Source organism: Protopterus annectens, chromosome 8.part1, assembly GCF_019279795.1.
Source record: "Protopterus annectens isolate FY-2018-M chromosome 8.part1, PAN1.0, whole genome shotgun sequence".
In the NCBI taxonomy this organism is placed as follows: domain Eukaryota; kingdom Metazoa; phylum Chordata; order Ceratodontiformes; family Protopteridae; genus Protopterus; species Protopterus annectens.
In genome coordinates this window covers 381,165,948-381,186,632 of record NC_056742.1, presented here as the reverse complement: position 1 = coordinate 381,186,632, position 20,685 = coordinate 381,165,948, and the positions used below count along the sequence as shown (strand labels likewise).

Below are 20,685 nucleotides of genomic sequence, written 5' to 3'. Positions count from 1 at the left end.
ATCATGGAAAACTGCCCTGCTACTAGCAATAACTTCAGCACGAAGAGTCTCAGAGCTACAGGCCCTAATGGCAGTGGAGCCTTTCATCATTTTTCATCAAGACAGAGTCTCTTTACGAACTTAACCCTTCCTTTATGCCAAAGGTAGTATCCAGTGTGGCTCTAAACCAAACCATTAATTTACCCACCTTTTATCCAAAACCCCAGAATAAAGGGGAAAGGCTCCTACACTCTTTGGACATTCACAGGCAATTATGTTTCTACTTGGATAAAATAAAGGTTTTCAGAAAATCTGATAAGCTCTTTGTATCCTATGCTGCAGGATCTCAAGGAAAGCCTATATCAAAACAGACCATTTTAAAATTGATAGGACATTGTATCCATTTCTGCTACACACACCATGGGAAACGTGTACCTGGTAACATTAGGCCTCATTCCACCAGGGCTACAGCAACATCAGCAGCCTTCCTCAGAGGGGTATCAACCAAGGATATTTTGGAAGCTGCAACTTGGAGTTCAGTGCACACCTTCACCGAGCACTACCACTTACTTCTTTACTCAAAAACCAGAGCTGGCTTTGCCACTGCAGTTTTGCAGGGCCTACTAGCTTCTCCAAACCCTGTTTAGTACCAACCACCCAGCCTTAGCTTTGGGATTCAAGCCAAGTGTGATGACTGCAGCAGTGTAACACGATGAGCATAGTACAGTTTTGTACCTACCATAAATGTAGATGTTCGAGTGTTCACACTGCTGCAGTCCAGGTTACCCTCCCACCTTCCCCTCTTTTTACCTGGGTTTTATCTATAGCTCCCTGTTTATACAATCTCTAAGATGTATTTCTATATGGTGTATTTGCTTACAGCTGTAGCTATTGTTTTCTACTTATGTAATTTACTTAGGATTATGTATTGCCTTTCTATTTGGGGGCACCCGACATCTAGGGCAAGAAAAATTGCCGAAAATGGCGTCAGCTGCCTCTTTTATACCCTTGTCACACTGACATCAGGGAAGAAGTGACAGCAACCGACGCCGGACCAAGACTTTGGAACTCGGGCCGACTGCGGGACTGCCTGACGGCAGATAACCCAAGTGTGATGACTGCAGCAGTGTGAACACTCGAACATCTACATTTATGGTAGGTACAAAACTGTACTTTTCTGAGAGTAAAATTTTCATTATGTATTGGTTTACAGACTGGCACAAGGATTTATTGAGATCCACATTTCAGGGCATGCAGCCAGAGGCAAAAGGCCCTTTTTCCAAAATGGGGCTATTTGCAATTCAAGGGCACATTAGCCACAAAGAAGAAAAACCTCATTATGAGCTAATATGCATGTCTGTGAATTGTGTTAACTACCACAAAGTGCAGATTAGCACTTGCTGGGGTAGTTAAGTGTTGGCAGATGCATCACGAAAACAGAGGCAAACTGCCATCTACATTCACTCACCTACACACACACATGCGTGCACACTGCAGGCACAACACCCTTTCCCTGAGTTGTCTGAATGTACCCAGTGTCTCCTTTTCATGCCCTCATAAATCATGGTAGATTGCAGTCACACTTAAATGCCAGATATTAGAGTTTCCTATGTAATATCCTGTTAAGTACACCCTGGTGTCTCGACTGTCTCCTGATTGCCATACTGTTAATGTGCCATTATGGTATGAGAGAATTATACATGATGGCTAGTCCACCCCCCCCCCCACCCAACATTCCTGTACTATTGAAGTGCCTTTAAGGCATAAGATATAAGAATTATCCCTAGTATCTAATGCCCCTCCACTCCATGTGATGTTAAAGTGCCATTAAGGCATGATAAAATGGTAATCTGTGGCATGTAGTGGGTCCCCCACTCCCTGAGTGCCACTCAGGCATGCTTTTTTAAAGTTATCTTGGGTGGCTAGATGTTTCCCCCACTCAATGTTTTAGGCTCTGCTTATTAGTCTCAGGGTGTGTGGCTGTATGACAGCTACCTCAACACATGTGTATGAAACAGCGCCCTTGCAGTAATGTTCAGACACTCACCCATTCACCCATGTGTGTTTGTGTGTGTGTGTGTGTGTGTGTGTGTGTGTGTGTGTATATATATATATATATATATATATATATATATATATATATACACATACACACACATACACACACACAGACACACACACATATACATATATGGAGAGGGACACGCACCTGCACCTACACCTACCTAATCTACCCGTTACCTCCCAGGCAGAAACATAGTTACACATGCAGTCTATCACATACATTGAACACTGCTTACCCTTCCTAACCACTTCTCTACTGAGCTGGATGAATATGGCCTTTTTGGCCTTTTGACTGTGTTCACTACCATGACATGCAAGGAGTAGCCATGCTGACCTACATCTATGATGTATAGATGTCTTCCTGGAGGCAGTTCCTGGGGGGGGGGGCATGGCTAATTAGCATATGCCTCTCCCTAGACTTCCTCATTAGCATTTAGCATGGCTTTGGAGGCAGCCTGATGTGGTGCTGCACATCTTTGAGCAAACACATTGTCTTAGGGCTGTTTCTGACTTCAGAATGGATACCTTGAGGTGGGTAGTTTGCTGACACCTCACTCTAACCTTTATTAATCACCCACAATAGTTGTGATTGTTGTACATGTGTGAAAACATTACTTGCATGAGAACGATTTACTAGATCTGTTAGATGTATGCCTGTGAGAATCTCAACATATTGCTCAACTCAATGCAGTCCTTTTCTCTCTTCCAAAACATATTCAGTATAAAGTCAAAAAATCTGGAGCTGTCTCCCAAGTTAGACAAAAATGGTTCTCACATCTACAGAGTTAAAGTGTTTGATGAGGCTGCGTGTAAGTTAACTGTCAAGGATACATATCTTGAGGGTCTTTTTTCCCTTTATATTGTTTCTGATGTGACTGTGGTTTTGGTTCTCCTTAATAGCGGATATCCTCTTTTTGCTTAGAGTTGCTGAAAATGTTATGCTATTCTTGCTGTTGTTGTTCTGTTAAGTCTGGCTAATGCCACACATTGTCTTTTGTTTTTTTATGTTTTACTTTCAGTGTGTTATAACTTTGAGATTGAAAAAAGGAGCATTGTAGTCAGGCTCACTTAATTGTTAGTAAATAGATGGCAAAAGTAAGTATATGTCAGTGTGCAGTTGCAGTGAGATGAAAAATGCTCCAAAGGAGTCTTGGTAATATATCCATTGTACAGGTGTTATACCATGGTTGCTTACTCAGGGTGGAAGAATATTAATTTTCTCACTGACTTGCACATGTAACAAGTGTAGTGCAACTGGGTGCCATTTAAAAAATAGTGTGTTATAAAGATTGCAGTTTAATGGACTGTTAGCAAGTATTGCCACGATTTGGCAGCATCTACAGGTTCTGTCAGTGTTTTCTTTAACTTGATTATTTGAAAATGATTTGAGCGAATGTTCATTTTGTAGCAGTCTTTCTTTGGTAACAAGTGGCACTTAAAAGTTTTACACTTAAGTTGTTCCCGATATTTAAATTTATATGTAGTGTTGTTACCTGCATGAGCTTCTAGTACTGAGAAACGGACAGTGTTGGAGTCAGTGCTGTTACCAAGTGCTTGATTATATTGGCATCCACTGTTCATTAACCTGCTTGATGATGTAGTACTGCAGTTGCAATTGCACAGAAATGATATAAAAGAATAACAAAATAGTGAGGATTTTTATTTTGTAGACACATAGCTAAGTTTTAGACATCCAGTCTCAAGATGATCACAGGCATATCCAGTTATCCAGATTCAGATGTTCCCATCTGCCTCAAGGAGGGAAACATGAGATAAATTGGGGAAGATTTTGAGGTTGTACATCGGATAATCCAGGTTTACCTTGAGGGCTGCAAGGGTATTACTGAAGGGAAGGTTAGTTCTGGATGTGGTGGATACAATGTGATACAAATTTCTCATTGTGGGACCATTGAAGAAATTTCTCATGTCTACAAATGTTTATCTGTTGATGAAGTTTTACTTCATTTAGCCATGCATTTATTGAACCATTTACTCTGAAAAGGAATAAGCTACCAAGGTGGGTTGGGTCTTTTATGACCGATAAGCCTATGTGCATATTACAGTGGAGGAGTCTGTAAAAGACAAGATCAAGTACAAGGAGAAAGGATAACAGTCTTTCTGGATAAGTGATGATATTGAGATTGTTGATCTGATTTGGAAGGAAAATCTGAGGTCACTCGGTAATATAGTTCAATACATTCATGCTAGAAGTAGCATTATATTCAATAATAAATCTGATAAGAGATGAATAAAGGGGAGTAAGGCTTTGTCTGCATTTAAAGGAGATGCCTTAGAAGTAAGTTGTGTCAGAATGAAGGATTTCTGAACTACTATGGAGACATGGTGACGAAAAGATTGTCAGCAAATGATTATAAATCCCATACAACATTGCCTGATTGGAGGACTGTAACTTTTGAGGTATAGTATGGAAATGTTTTGTTTACCAAAATCAACTGTATTAAATTTTTCACATTTAGTCTGAGGCCAATGTCATTGTAAAAGTTGTTAACGTAATCTAACTCATGTTGGAGGAATTGTAAATCAGTGGACGAGTAAATAAGGACACCCAGTGTACAGTCCTTTATAAATCAGATAACCATAGACCAGGAATGTTGGTTTGAAGGTTTGAGAACAAAGTGCCAAATAGGAAAGAACCCAGCACTAAGCCCTAAAGTGCACCACTGTCATTTTTTTTTGTGTGTAAACTTTCAGAAGTGGTACCTATGACACTGACTACACAGCGTTCTTTAAGTCAAGCAGTTTGTAGTCTACTGTGCAACATGTTGATTTATATTCAGACTTGCAATTCTGTCAGTAATGTCTGTATGGAAAATACTAGTAAAGATCTTTGCTGTACTCTTTGCAGGAAAGTACATGGACAGTAATTAAGATGTGCCAGTTACTCACTATACTTCACAAGGGTTTAAATCTTGTATTATTCTGTATACAAAGCATAATGGACATGCTTGAAGCTCAACATTTCACACACTGTTAAGTTGGCTAGTTATTGGAGAGCAAGATATGGCAGAAGTTTTCAACCTTTGACCTAGTACATTTTTTATAGGTGCTCAAGGTGAACTCTAGCATATTTTGCATGTCATAATGTTGCACACATATAGGTTGGTGAAGATGGACATCTTGGCCTTTCTTGCAAATTTTACCTCTTAGTTATTTTCTCTGAAACCATGTGGTGCTTGCTCTGTGGTCCAACTCACAATATCATTTTTATCATTGCCCCATCTGCAGCTACAGTTTACTGTATTAAACAGTTCATAAGGCAGTAAAGTAGTTGCATGAGAAAGTGTTTGGATTTTACTTTTCTGAAACATTTTGTAGACATAATACTACTACTGTCATAGGAGTTTGTACCAAACACTGTTGTTGCTTTTCTGTGGCATTACCTTGTGGGAGGATTTTGCTCATCCTCTTGAATTATACAATATTTGATGGCACACATACTGTGAGCATTATGATAACTTAGTGATGTTTGCCTCACAAGTTCTTGGTACAACTTTAGTCCAGACTTCCAGTCACTCTATATGTGGTAGGTTTTGTTTCGCTGTATTTTCCCTTTATTGCTGAGGTTTTCTCCAGTCTGTCCAATAAAAGAATGCTGGTTGAAGTGGCTACTTTCCACTTTGTGTATACATAGTCTGTTACTATTGCCCTTGTGTCTCATATGGTTGAACATGGTCTAGAGTAGACTAGTTCACTTACCCATTTAGCATGTAAGTCATGAAAAAATGCTGAGCTTTTGATGCATGTAAGCTGATGCTGCGTTCTTATGTCAACAGTGTCTTTTCACTGGGCATTTTTGCAAAGCCAATAGTGTTGTAGGCACATCTCCCATACTTCAAAGGAGCTGTGATTTAGATTAATATCATAGGCTTTTGCACCACTTGGTGAGGCTATCTTCCATGAATGGCTTTGGCGCTTGCTCGTCATGAGTTTTTGCACCTTGGACAGTGGTATTCCCACTGATTTTAGTGCTGTGATGGGAACATGATGGACAATGCTTTATTTCCTAGTAATTTCATTTGCAATTTGTAGCCTCTTTTCCTGAATGTGTGGCAGTATTATGACTACTTATAGCATCAAGGACAGTGTTTTAACTTTCAGCTCTACCAGCAGCATTTGTGAAATTATTTCTGCATTTGTCACCAAATTCTCTTCAGTAATTGTCACCACTAGCATGGACAGTGCTGTATGTTTTCACTACTGCAGTCAGTGTTAATCACAGGCAGCACTTTTTGATAGTTTTTCATTTGGCAGCATTTACTGTTCTTCGTTTATTAATGTCAGTCAGTATGCAGTCGTCACACTTAGGGGTCAGCAAAAAGTTCATGTCTATTTCCACAGCAATATTTTGGAATTAGCCATTTCATTTATTGCTTAAAATGCAGGATTGATGGATGGAGAGGTTGTCTATATGACAGTTGTTTCATGCTGTCGAATCCAGAGGCTGGTATAGCCCTTTCATCTAACTTTGGTTGTGAAAGAGTCATTAGTTTAAAGTGAGATGACTCTAGAACTGGGTTGTGTTTTATGATTTTGTGTATCATCAGTTCCCTGGAGCCAAACTTTGACTTTTATGTGACTTGGACATCGGAGTAAACTTTTTAGTATATAAATATAACAACATTTTGCCTTCTGTCATGGAGATAATGTACCATGGGCAGCTTTTACCTTCTTATAGTAAGTATCTTTTGGATGTTGTATTGTTGTAGAGCTTCTTGATTAAAAATACACTTATTGCAGTTTAATAGCCATTAAAACAGCATCACCAGCTAAAGAGAAAAGCTTCCATTTTTTATCATGGGATCTGGAAGGAAATAGTCTCATCACTGTGAAATGGCAGCCATTTTGGAGTGTATTTATCATAGCATTTGCTTTGATTTTCTACAAGATTTTGTTGTCTCCTGCCTGGTTTATCCTCTGACCCCTTTTCTTATGGGTGAGAGGACGCTTTTATCTATATGTGACATTTTTGCAAAGTGTGACTTGAACATGTGTGTTTTTTTTTTTATTTTTAATCAACTTACCTATCCGGGGGGAGTGCATTAACAGGGATGGCAGCCCTGTTGATGATACTGGGGTATGCATCCTATGCTAAAAAAATACCAAGGGCACGCACCAACAAATATTTTCACCCATAAAGACCTTAAGTCATTGAATGTTGGAAGGTGAGGTAGAAAAATGGGTATAGCATGTAAATAAAAAAAAATCTGCCTGGCAGACAATGAGAAAGTTTTACATTAGCTCCCTGGAACAAGGTCAGGAGTGACTCCCAGTGTCCGGGATCAAGGACAGGCACTAGTGGTGTCTGATTGTCTGCTCCAGAGGATCTAAAAAAAATTAAGAAAAACATATGTGGGTTTTTCTTGCCATTTCAAAAGTTAGTTTTGATAAATTGTATTTCACCTCATCCCCACGTTTCTCATCTGAGACAGAATGTATTGACTTTTAATGCAGCTAGTGCTGCAAAGGAAAGCAATATTTGAGATTGTATGCCATCAGAACGGTATTCTTACTGCTTCAAAAGAAAGCAGCTCCCTGGATTGTATATCATCAGAAAGTACAGAGGTTGTTTTTCCAGAATCCTAGTATGAAAGAAATATAAACACAGAGACGTGTATTAGATCTGTCATATCTGAATCAATTTGTGTTAAAGAAACTCAAGATAATGACTTTAAAGACGGCTTTACCTTGCATATTGAATAATTCTTTCTAGGGAAACCTAAATGTGGAGGATACTTATCTACACAGCCCAGTAAGACCTGTATGCAGGAGATAGGTGCTGGTACAAGTGGATTCTGCCATTTTTGTTGGTCTACAGCCCTAGAGTATTTTCGAGATGTTTAGCTCCAGCCTTTGCTTATGAGGAGATGGGCACCATTTTCTATTAGCAATGTGACTTTTTTCATATCAAGTCAAACCTGAGCTATGTGACTTCAGTATCTCAGCATTATTTTAACTGTGTTGCAGACAGTGGTGTTTATTGCATATTTCATAAAATTCTTTCTTTATCCAACTCAAAGTAATTTTTTTCTGGCAGCTGTTATAAAATAGATGAAATATTGTTGACACAGGAGAAGCAACTGAAAATGCAACGTTTGCTGAGAGAAATCTCAAACACTTCTACATTTACAGTAAGATTAACACCTTGGGATCTTGCACCTTTCTAGTTGCTCATGTGAGATTACAGATGAAAAAATCTCAGTGCGTACTGAAAAATATTTGGAAACAGTGCAGAATTTTTAAAATCTTGGCTTCAGTAAATAAAAAAAAAATGTTTAGTGGATAGGCATAGTCAGCATGCAGAAGGAATGTCATAGTTTCCTCCTGAGCAGTTTAAGAAATGATTGATGAGGTTTCAGATTATTCATTGGGTGGGGTACCCTTTCAAGTAATTCTCAGTGCAAGGTTTAAAATAAGCACGGTTTCTTTCATTTTTTTTTTGAAAGAGATGAAGGCCATGACTGCCTTTTAAGAGAATGTCTTTACATGTTGCCTATAAACCAGCAGAGACAAAACGGCAGTGATGTGGTACACAAACTGGGGGTGGGGGGCACCAGATTGTTTCAGCTCTGTGGGGAAGTTCTTTGGATGCTGGTACAGACAGGCACAATCTCCTGCTCTCTGCAGTTTATCTCTTAAGAAGCAAAGTGCTCTAGCAAATCCAGTTAGCAGACAAATTTTCCTGGTGCACAAATGGCGACTGAAGCTTATGGTATCCCTGCAGGGAGTGCAGATGTAACGTAGTCTCAGAGTCGGTCTGTATGCCACCCATATGAACAAACAGATTCCGATATTATTCTTCCTTCAGCATCATTCAGTTTGAAAATAAGATACATTTTTTCCCTTGAATCAGGATGTAGTATATGTCTTTTGTATACCACTGAAGGTTCTAAAAATAGAACAGGACAACTGGGCATAATTCTAATATCTCCATTTTGGGCAAATCTGTTATGTTTTTTTCTTCTTAAGTAACTCGCTTAAACATTACCTGTGCACAAAATTTCACTAACTCAGCAGTCTGCTAAAATATTCATAAATTAAATGTGAGGTAAAGATTTGTAACTTAAACCCCTTTTTCATTGCTAAAGCATGCCTTGAATGTAGTTGCATGTTTGAGTGATATATCACACCGTTTTAGAAGTCTATTTGTTTCAGCCAAAATGCTTTAGTGATGTTTCAATTTTTCACACTTGCTAAGCTCTACCCAGTTCTGTTGATTGCATTTTTGTCATGCTATGCTTGACGGCCCTCTTTGAGACAGCTTATACCAAAAATTTTATTGCAGTGTTACATCTCTTCTTTTGGGGAGTCATACATCCACAGATCAGCAGCTAAGAGAAAGCATATAAAAGGAAAGAAGGAAGCTTCTTGATACTTGCAACACAGACTGACAGCTGTCACAGTTGCTGGACTGTGTGTACTGATGTGATATAAATTTCAACTAACTTCAACACAGAAGTAATGCCTGGCTGCTAATGAGGCATTTCCAGTACTACAGAAAGATAAGCACGGAGACCTGTATTAGGTCTGTCAAATCTTAATCAGTTTGTGTTAAAGACGCTCAGGATGGTGACTTTGAAGACTGCTTTACCTTTCACATTGAATGTACAGTACTCATGGTAGTAAACATGCAGCTGTTTAAAAAGTAACAAAAAGTAAATTGCAATGCAATCTACTCTTTCATTTTGGCTAGTCCTAGATTGCTAAATAACTTGCTTCTTTTAATTTTGTACTATATTATAGCAATAAACAAATGCAGCATCTGCACAAGTACTTTGCACGTCAGCATCTGTTAAAACAAATCCTAGGCTGACAGCCATGTAGCTGAAATCACAGTAATAAATGCCAGTATATGACTTAACAGCCTGTAGTAAATGCTAATGGACTAATTAAGGTTTACAGAGAAGGATACAACGAGGATTTAGATTGTGAGCGGTTAAGCTGTTTTCTGGGGTACGGGGTTTGATTCCCTCACCCTTCATTTGCTTATTGTCAGACATTCAGCATATCGGTTAATACTATTGGAAAATTGGGCTTGGTTCTTTAATTGCCTTTTGGCTGTTACGTCTAGTAACTACCTATGAACCTATAAAGCTTATAAGGCTAAAAGTGCACAAGTATGATGAGAGATTAGCTGTGTGTTTGGGACAGGATTTGTAGTTGCTATTTTTCAGTAGCTTACATTTATTTATATAGTTATTCTTAAAATACACTGAGTAAGAAGTCTGCAGTATACTGTGTGTGTGTGAGTATTATAAGCAAACAAACTGTTGTACTTACCTTTGTGAGTACACACCTAGTAGTGCAGTGAATGACACTGGTAGGTGTTACAATAGTACAGGCACACTGTTTTTCTTTTCTGTAATGTCCAGCAAAGATTCCACGTCTGTTTGCACTGTTTTGATTATAGGTTCATAGGTTCATAGATTAGTACTAAGCTAAATGCCCTTGCGAGCCATTTTAAGCCTAGCCAATTATCCCTTGTGAGATTCGAACCCTGCACCTTGTGTTTGTAAGGCAAACACCTTAACCATTAAGCCACCCTTTTGAGAATGTATAATAACTTCTTTGTGGCACGCTTTCATCTGTTTTACCAAAAACATTGATCACAGCGCTAGCCTAGGGATAATCTTAGCGTTGACTTCCTGCTACCAAAGGGTAGTGCAGTTAACTGGTAGTCTATCCCTTTGTAGTCTTTTTATGCTGGAAGAACTCTGGTGCAAGTTTGAAGCCCTACTGCCTTTTCAGGAAGTAATTCCAGTCATCTGCCACCTCTTTTTGTGAAATAGTAGCAGCTGTCTGAAAGATAATACCCTTTTGGACTTGATTTACCGCAAATAGTTTAACATATAAAATGCATCAGTCTGTCACCCTAATTTACCTACTTCTGTATGGCCCACAGATGGGTATACAGTACTGCAGGTGTGGCTTTAACACCTGCACTGTGCAGTCATTCCTTAGCGTTATATATCCTGTCATCCAGTTAGCATTCACCACTGCTTTTTCATACTCTTTAATTTGATTCAGCTTGGAGTAGTTATTTAAGTTTGCACTTTTGATTTATTCCAATATACTTTGAATATTCATACCCATGTATAGTTCCATATTTTTTTTTCAAATAACTTTTTATTTATTTCACAAATATCAGAACAGTACAAAAAAAATCCATGAATGAATAGCAGAACATTGTATGCAAGGACAGATATGCATAACAAAAATAGTACAACCTAAATCTATAAACAAACTAATTTATATACAGTATTTACAAACTACAAAATAAGGGATATCAGTGGATCTCCGAATGAAAACTTAAAGTGTGAGCTGTACTATATTCCGAGATAGTAAGCTACAAGCTAGATAAAGCACATAGAATTTGGTCAAACAAACATCTCCAGACTTCTTTAAAGTAGGCTTTTTTCTTGGACCCTTTTATGATAAGCTTTTGCACCAAAATATATTTCAAAACCATCTCTTTGAAACCATTCCAACAAAGTTTAGTGCGGTCCATCCAGTTTTTAGTGATATATAATTTAATAAGGGAGCAAAGAGTAATTAGTACATGATGATTTAACTTAGGTAACTTAGTGATGGGGATGTGAAGGATCGCTGTTTCCCAGGAAAGGGTGGATTTGTGGTATCCCATTTTCTTGAGGCGTACCTTTAAGGAACAGCAAAGTTTGTGGGTATGTTTGCAGAACCAAACTATGTGAAGAAGGTCTGCTTTTGGAAAGGAACAACAAGTACAGGAAGGGGAAATTTTGGGGTCAAATCTATTGAGCACAGAAGGCGTATAATAAGAGTTATTACTGATCATCAATTGTGTGTAAATGAGTTTTTTAAATGGGGATAGTTCTGAGGTAGTTTTTATAGCAGATCATTTTTCTTCCTCTGTAATAAGGATTCCTTGATTGTCCCAATAACTAGAGAAAAGGCAGTCCGAGTTATGTATTATAAAATTCAAAAGGTTGCAAGATCTGGAGAGCATTTTCTCTGATAATTTCACAGAGTCTGGTGATGTCTTGACAATTGGCCAGGAGATTAGCAAATTGTGATGAGATTAATTCTCTTAATTGTCAGAGAATAACCGTGTATTTGTTATTGACTTTAAAAATTAGTTGTTGATTGGAAAATGTTTTATCCTTATATTTGAAAATATCCCATACCATAATATCCTTAATAAAAGGAAAGTCAGAGAGATTGATCATCATATTATTGATCTTGATGTTTGGATTTAAATGAAGTGGGGTTGAAGTAAAGTAAGGGTTTTATCAAGCTTGATGTTTTTTGCCAGTTTTTGGAATAATCTGATCTTGTGTTTTAGGGTGCTGGATAAATTGGAATTGTTAGTAACAGTCGGGGAAAGAAAAGGGAAAGCTTTTGAGTTAATTTTATTGGTGATAATGTGTTGGTACCATATTTTCATCCAGGAAGGGGATGAATTATAGTCTTCCCGATTAAGTTTTGAAATGGTCCAGATTCTATTTGCACAAATAATCGTGTAATAGAGTTGAAGATTTGGTAAACCTAGACCACCCTTTATACTTTTGGGTATGCTAGCTTAAAGTAAGACATCCTAACTGATTTAGGAAACCAAATAAATGTGGCTAATTCTTTATTCATTTTAGAGAATAGAGTATTAGACACCATATGATTTGAGGCGTTAAAATGGTAAAGGAGTCTGGGCAAGACATTCATTTTCACAATCGCAGCTTTGGATAGAAGAGACAGATTCATGAGTTCCCATCTGTGGAGGTCCTGTAATATTTTAGTCCATGTTCTAAGTAGGTTATTTTGAAACATGGAAGCTTGATTGTGTTCAAAGTGTTTGCCAAGATAGCTAAGATTGAAAGATGTTTGAAAGGGAGAAACCGGAAAGTAGTTAGTTTTATGACTTACAGGATTAATTGGAAAAATGTGTGGTTTCTTATGGTTGCTCTGATAACCTGAAGCCTTAGAGAATTTATTAATAGTGTTTATGATTTTACATAGGTCTGTGTTGGGATATTGAAAATATAAATTAAGGTCGCCAGCAAAAGCAGAAAACATTATATTATTATTTAGAACTTTGGGAATAGAGTGGTAAGTGTTCTGAGCAATATATAGGAAAAAGGGTTCAATGAAGATATTAAAAAGAAAGGGGGATAATGGGCAGCCTTGTCTTGTTCCATTCGTAATCCTAATTGGGTTAGATATTCTTTTATTTACATATAGATAGGTGGAGCATTTTTTATATAGTAATTTAATCATATCAGAGAAAGCTTTGGGTATACTAAAGTGAGATATGGTTAAGAACAGAAAGTCACAATTTACTCTGTCAAATGCTTTGGAAGCATCTAATGTTAAAGCATATATCGGGTTTTTTTCTTTTTTTGCAGATTGCATTAGTGAGTCAAGAGTTAGGGTGTTATCCCAAGTGTGTCTATGACTCATAAAACCTGCCTGGTCAGGGGAAATTAAAAAGGGCATAACTTTTTTAAGTCTGTTGGCCAGAATAGATAACATCTTTATGTCAACGTTTATTAATGAGATGGATCTGTAGTTGTGGGGATCAGCTTTGTCTTGCTTGTTTTTTAAGATCAGAATAGTTTTCGAGGTATTCCAGTGCAAGTCAGAAATTCCATTATTTATAATGAAGTTAAATACCTTTAAAAGAATAGAAGAAATTCTTAAGATTAAAGACTCTAAAGAAATTGGTAGTGAACCCATCAGGGCCTGGGGATTTGCCTAAGCTGAGGTTGGTAATAACATCTTGGATCTCTTGAGGCTCCAGCGGAGGAGATAACAGGGACCTTTGATTTTCATTCAGGGAGGAGAAGTTAATAGTATTCAGAAAGTTGGCCATATGCGAGTTAGGAGTGTTATCTTCCTTCCTGCCATAAACATCTGAGTAAAGGGAATGAAACAACTGAATTCTTTCCGAGTCAGATTTCTATACTCTGCTCCCTTAACAATGCTGAAGAGATGTGAGTTTCCAAAAAAGGGAAAGCCTCAAAGGTCCTTTTACAGTAGCACAGTCTGGGTCTGTCTCAACAGCTATGTTAACAGGGAATAGTCTGTAGTGGAACTCTTCATGGGAGAGGACCTATGAGTTCCAGGACATGGCTGACAGTGACGTTATCTAGAACCCACTGATACTTTGGGACGTTTGTTAAAGATAAACTGATATAAGAGAAAGCTTGCATAGGCAGTTGAAAACAAAAATTGGGACTGCTGGGGTGCAACCAGCAGGGATGTCTGCTTTATAACTCAACCAGCACAGCAGGAGGCAGGACTAATCAACTCTTCAATGCAATGCTTAGGTAATGGAGGAGTTTATTTAAATTTTGCGACTGGCTAGGGTTACAAGAAAAAGAAGACATAGAACGGGGATCAAAATAAACCTCCACAGAAGTGAGGCCCTGTTTTCTCTTCAGAAAGTCAACTAGGTCCTGAGCATCCTGATCAAACAGCACATTCCCCTTAAAATGGGAATCCAGAATGCACTTTCTCAAGTTCCACCCTGAAGGAAGATAATCTCAGCTATGTCATCCTGTGCAGGCACACTACTCAGCCTGCAGCTCAAGCTAAAGCAGTGAAGCAAAGTTAAGGTGGTGTGCAGGATAGCCAATGACAGGATCTGGACAAGGGCATTGCTATGAAAGAGATATGGGGAGATCATCAAGCTTTTTTAGCACCTTCTCTGTAAAATGGGACTGGAATTTACACACTCAAGATAAACAGTTAAAGGCCTATGCCCTAAAGTGACAAAAGTAGTACATCTCTCCTACCACATCTGTTCAATGCCTTAAACTCCATGTCAGTCAGCAGTATGACAAAGTTCTATGGTTTCTGGAACTATGTTGCATCAAAAAAGCATAAGGGATTCAGCTTGTGGTTGTCTGGTAAGGGGGTTTATCATGCACAGAGGGACATGTAAAGGATATCTGCCTTCTTGGGGCTGAAGAGGTTTAGCCAGGGTGCCTATAGGCTACCTGCAAGACACCATCTGAAAACTAGCTTCCTAGTGGAGATAACACATGCTTCTTTTCTAGATATAGCACAAGATGTTTTAGAGGGATAGTAACAGCAGCACAATGCTAGTCTATGTTGTTCCTCATCAACTTATCAACCTCTCCAAAGGAGGGACTGTATCCTCACTATCTTTGCCTACTGCACAAACAGAAAGTTCTAATTTGTCTGATTGCTCATGGCAACCTGACTGTCATGGAGTCTCACAACTCCGGCAACTAGTAGGGTACGTTCATGCACACCATACCTCTAAGTACAAGATATCTGACAAAGTCAGACAAAATGGGGGGGACAAAGTTCCAAAAATAGGGACATATTTTAAATATTGCTCTTATAAACTTAGAAAGTTGCTAGAATAACAGAGTTTGTTAAACCATACATTTTCTGAAGGATTTGAACTCTGAACTCAAATGAATGTCATTAGTTAGTGGCTTCAATCCTCAGATCATCCCAGTGACTTGCCAGAAAACCACAAATTTGATAAGGAACAGACTGAAAATAAGAGCCAAAAATCTGGACATTCTGTGAAAATCGTGACAGTAAAGAGGTATGATGCACACATTTGTACAGGGCAACACGGAGGTCGTTGCACAGCCTGGTACCAGCTTTAAGTGTACACCTCTTCACTCATGACTCTGGTTCCCTCAGGAACACAAACATCTGCTTAATGCCTAGGCCTTGAACCTTAGGCCATGCAAGGGACAACCAACTTGAATTGGCTAGCCAGGGTAGGTCTGATGAGAAAGTCCTAGGAAAAGGGCCCCTGGCAATGAGTTTCTCTGATTCATGAGTGAATGGTCTGTGGACTTCTCACAGGAAAGAGATGGTTACCCATGGACTCCAGTGGACTGGTTAGGGGCTGTAATGAACCAGAAAAACCATAAACTGTTTTTATCCATGACCATGTTAACCAGCCCCACTGAACAAGTCATCTCCTTCAAATACCTTGGCATGTGGCTTGATCCTGCATTAAACTTCCAACCACCTACACCTAGAACAAATACGAAAGAAAATTCTCTACTGTTTCAGTTCAATAAAATGTCCCCCTTTCTCTCCAGACCAACCAGGAATGTCACAGCCAAAGACATTCTACTAGCATAGCTTGAATATGGAATTTCACTGACTGCAGCAGCAAAACAACTCCACCATCCAAACTATAAACAGCAGTATCTACTATTTTATTACTCTCTCCCCTAGAAATGAGCTTCGTTGTATTACGCTTAATAAAGCCAGTTGGCTACATGTCCAACAATGCTTCTTGGATCCCAACTCTACAAGCTCCTCAAAGAGCACTCCTGTACTTCCCTTGCCTCTAACCTATTCAGCCGACCACCCAGTTATAGTCTACCAAGTCTTAACCACAGTGGTCCACTTCTTCGGTGTCCCAATAAATTAACCATGCCTTCTCTATCTTAGGCCCCAAACTTCTCCCAACTAACCATAAAGTCCTCATTTCATTGCCCTCACTCCATGCTCATCTTAAAGAGCATCTCAAGCTTTTGATATTCTCTCTGGACATGTCACCTTATCCACACTCCATTTAATCAAGTTTAGTTTAATCAAATGACAGTAAACCTATACACACATGTACAAACACACGCAGATATATATATATATATATATATATATATATATATATATAAATACATACATGTACATAAATATATATATATATATATATATATATATATATGTGTGCGTGTCTGTGTGTGTGTATACATATATATATATATATATATATATATATATATTAAAAATATATATATATATTTTATATATATATAGTAAAACAAATATATATATATATATATATATATGAGTGTGTGTGTGTGTGTGTGGGGGGGGGGGGAGTATTGTTACTCCAGCTTTTTCACCATGATGTTTAGTTTAAGGAAATCTTCTCCTCACAATCAGAACTTATATGAAGGCTCCATCCTCCTGTCTGCTAATTACAGATACTGCTATGTCCTGCCTAAGTATGTCAATTACTTTATGATGAAAAAAGCCTTAAGTATACACACTCTCTCAATAAAATGACTACAAGTTTCTTCTTCTTTCGGCTTTTCCCGGTTAGGGGTCGCCACAGCGGATCACCTGTCCGCACATGATTGGCAGTGGAATTTTACAGTGTCGAGTTGCCAGCCCGGCGCCCAACCTTCCACAGAAGGCACACACACGCACACACTCACACCTAGGGCCAGTTTAGAGTTTCCAATCTACCTACAGCATGTCTTTGGGATGTGGGAGGAAACCGGAGCACTCGGAGGAAATCCACGCAACCACAAGGAGGACATGCAAACTCCACACAGGAGGCACCCCAGCCAAGAATCGAACCAGAGAACCTCTTGCTGTGAGGCGGTAACACTAACCGCTGCACCACCGTGGCTACAAGCTATCTACCAGAAAAGTAGGGCACTATCCAGTGTTTTACACACTGCATCATTATCCTAAAAGTCAGGGAATCCAGCAAAACTGCAGCTCTTCGGTGCAGAAGAAAAAGGTCTTGACTATGATGTAGATCTGGTATCAGCAAGAGATCTGGATGCTGGAAGCCCTGAAAGAGGAAAGTGGCAATAACTGGTTAGATACATGCCCATCTTGGCGAAAGGATGGCATAATCTTCCACTACACTGACCCCAGAAGGAGATTAGGGAGTAATACAGCAGGAAGTGGGCTCCTGACCAAACAACACCTGCACTGTAACAAGTACAGGCAGCATGCACAGCAGCATACATGTTGTGCAAACTATCAAATTCCAGTTTTGCAGTATGGGGCCAGATCAGTGGAGATGTTAGGATAAGGTAACAAAACTCTGTGACTGATGTCTGTTTTGCAGTCCAAGAAAATAGAGGGTTAACAAGCAAAGGAAGAAAAATGATTACAACTGAAAAAGAAATTTGGCTAAGTGAAAGACTGCATTTGGGCTCATGGCGCCAAACCATTTTCTTATGTCTTTCTTTAGACAGTAAAGTCCCCAGTTCCCTACTGTCAGGAACAAAGAAACCTGTGCATGTAATTTTGTTAACCAATAAAGCAGACAGAACACTTGTACTTGCTATCTTTTAATGTTCTAAGTTATGGGACTGCCACACATTAATACATCATCCAGTATGCCATTCTGGCACTGCATGGTCTTCTTTAGAACACAGAATAGGCCTTTCTTCATTAAGGCTGTGCTGTCCACTATTACTTAAAGATCAAAACATTTAAATGGAGTTGTTGCTTTCAATGTCGAAGAAATGATGTAACCTGACAACAGTGCTCTTGAGCCAGTTTTCACTTTATGTCACTGCAGGGACATCTTCATATGAGCAAATCCATCACAGCTATGCTCCCCTTTTCCAAAAAGATACATCAAGCTATACAAAGTCAATTTGTATAATTCACAAAAAGATTTTCCCACTTCTGTGCACAAGTTACAGTCAAGGACATTTCAGCACTTCACTTTCAAGTATTGGGAAAAAAAAAAACAGTGGAATGAAATTTGAAAATTCAGCCTTAATTTTGATATTTGTAATGAATACCAATACCACCTGCATAACTGCTTCTCTTTATGATCATTTTTATTTGCTTTCATATTTTTTTGTCTTTGTTTTTAATTTATTTTTTTAACCTGGTAAGCCCTAGTAAGACCTAGGAGCACTGTTTGGTTAACTGACTTGGTCGTTTAAGTGACATGTCCAGAGTAAAGCCATGCAAATACAGAGTAAGAGAATAATACATGTTTATTAAAATAAGTAGGAATGCAGTTACATAAAAGATAATTGCATAAACAAAAAAGCATCATACAGTATTATATTGTATATAGGCATTAAATTATATCAAACCGGGACTAAAGGATGAAGTTAATAATCAGCTCACTGTTAACCTGCAAAATGTCAAGTGGCTATAAGTACTTCAGTTTTTACAGTTCTGTCCTAATGACTTTCTTTCCTATAAATAACTATTGTTCTGAATGCAAAACATCCCTTTAAGCAGGAGAAGAATGTTTCTTCACATATGATAATGAATGATCATTAGAAGAATATGATAATATTGCAATTAAACTGTGCTAAAAAATCACTAATGTTATAAGATGCAATTGTAAATACGGCCTCTCAGCTGTTAGTTATTTTCAACCATTCAGTTACAAATATTCAAATGCAAGCATTATTCAAAAGAGCTTCATATTTTCAACATTTCAGTTGCAAACTTTAAATGCAAGTATTATTCAAAACAGTTTCATAATTTACTAGTGATGAGTTTTACAGACTGTAATCAAAATGTTTTCTGAATCTGACAATATGATGTCTGCCAGTTATACATATCAGGTAAAGGAATATTCATCCACCCAACCATCCATATGCCGATAATTTGTTTTATCCTGTACAGGGTCACAAGGATACCCTAGCCTATCCCTGCAGCCAATGGCACACAACAATGAAGCTATTTCTGGACAAGATGCCTACTACTGAAAGCACATGCACACTAACCCACAGACTACATGCATACCTAAGGACAACCTGGAAGATTACCAACCAATCTGCTGGATAGTTAGAAAGAAACGAACATCCAGAGGAAGGCCATATGACCACAGGGAGGACATGCTAACACCACAAAGAAGGCACCCCGACTGAGAATCCAACTGAAGAAACTCTTGCTGTGGGGCAACAACACTGCTCACTGCAACCCTGTGCCAGCAAAGTCAAATTCTTTTTCTCTAGTTATAAAGCATCATTCTGCTTCCAACACAGGCAGAATAATGACTTTCTTACCTGGTCTGATCCTGGTTTATTAAGGTAGATGACACTTTTCTTGCAGTTCTCATCTTCACAAGCTGGTAGAAGGTGTTCCTGTAGACCATCTCCATCTAAGGTTAAAAAAGAACAGATTTAAGACAGTGTTTTAACAATCCACCGGCATTCAAACAAATGGTTACTCAGACACCTCTACAAGAAAGTAAAAGAAACTCTCAAGGATTTCAACAAAAAGAAAAAAATCAAGGATTAGGCTAATGCAAATAAATCAAAGTTAATCATACGTACAGCTTTGTACCCACAACAGACAGAGAATTTGTCAGGTGCTTTCAGTTATGTCAGATAATTTATTTAGTACACAAAAGTAACATAATGCAAAAATTATATTTTTCAGAAATAATTTACTTTCATTCTTCTTAGCTATCGTGCTCAGTAAATTCACCTTCTAACTATATCATTTAGCTTTAGTACTTCTTTAAGCTGTAAATATAATTTATTTCATTATTACGACCTGAAGCTGAAAGTACATTTTATGGATGATGCCACATTCACAACCATAAATCTAGTAAGACATACCATTTATTTATACAAGTTAGGAATAAACAGCATTCCTTCACAATAATAAATACTAACATTTTGTGTACATTTTTCTCACTGTGACATTTACATGCACTTCACATTTGTGGAAAAGCCTACAGCACATTAAATACCCCTCAAAGATGCAGGTCCAATAACAAAACATCTTTTTAAACATCCATATAAATTATGCCAGAATTCTTAGTATGGAAAGATAATTCATTAATAAAAATACATCTTCTACACAACAGTTACATAAGGCAATCACAATTATGCTGGTGTCTCCTGCAGTTCGTCTACACTA

At 38.2% G+C, this 20,685-nt stretch overlaps 1 protein-coding gene across 1 annotated transcript in view; it reads right to left on the bottom strand.

The window, feature by feature from the left end:
• LOC122810136 (T-cell immunomodulatory protein-like) overlaps positions 1 to 19,922 on the bottom strand; it is a gene marked incomplete at its 5' end in the record, with an annotated part of 1,692,898 nt that extends 1,672,976 nt beyond the window's left edge. The window contains one exon of the mRNA XM_044081610.1: positions 19,824 to 19,922. Coding sequence (XP_043937545.1) covers positions 19,824 to 19,922 — 99 coding nt within the window. The remainder of the gene's footprint in view (positions 1 to 19,823) is intronic.
• Between the last annotated feature and the right edge of the window lie 763 nt (positions 19,923 to 20,685).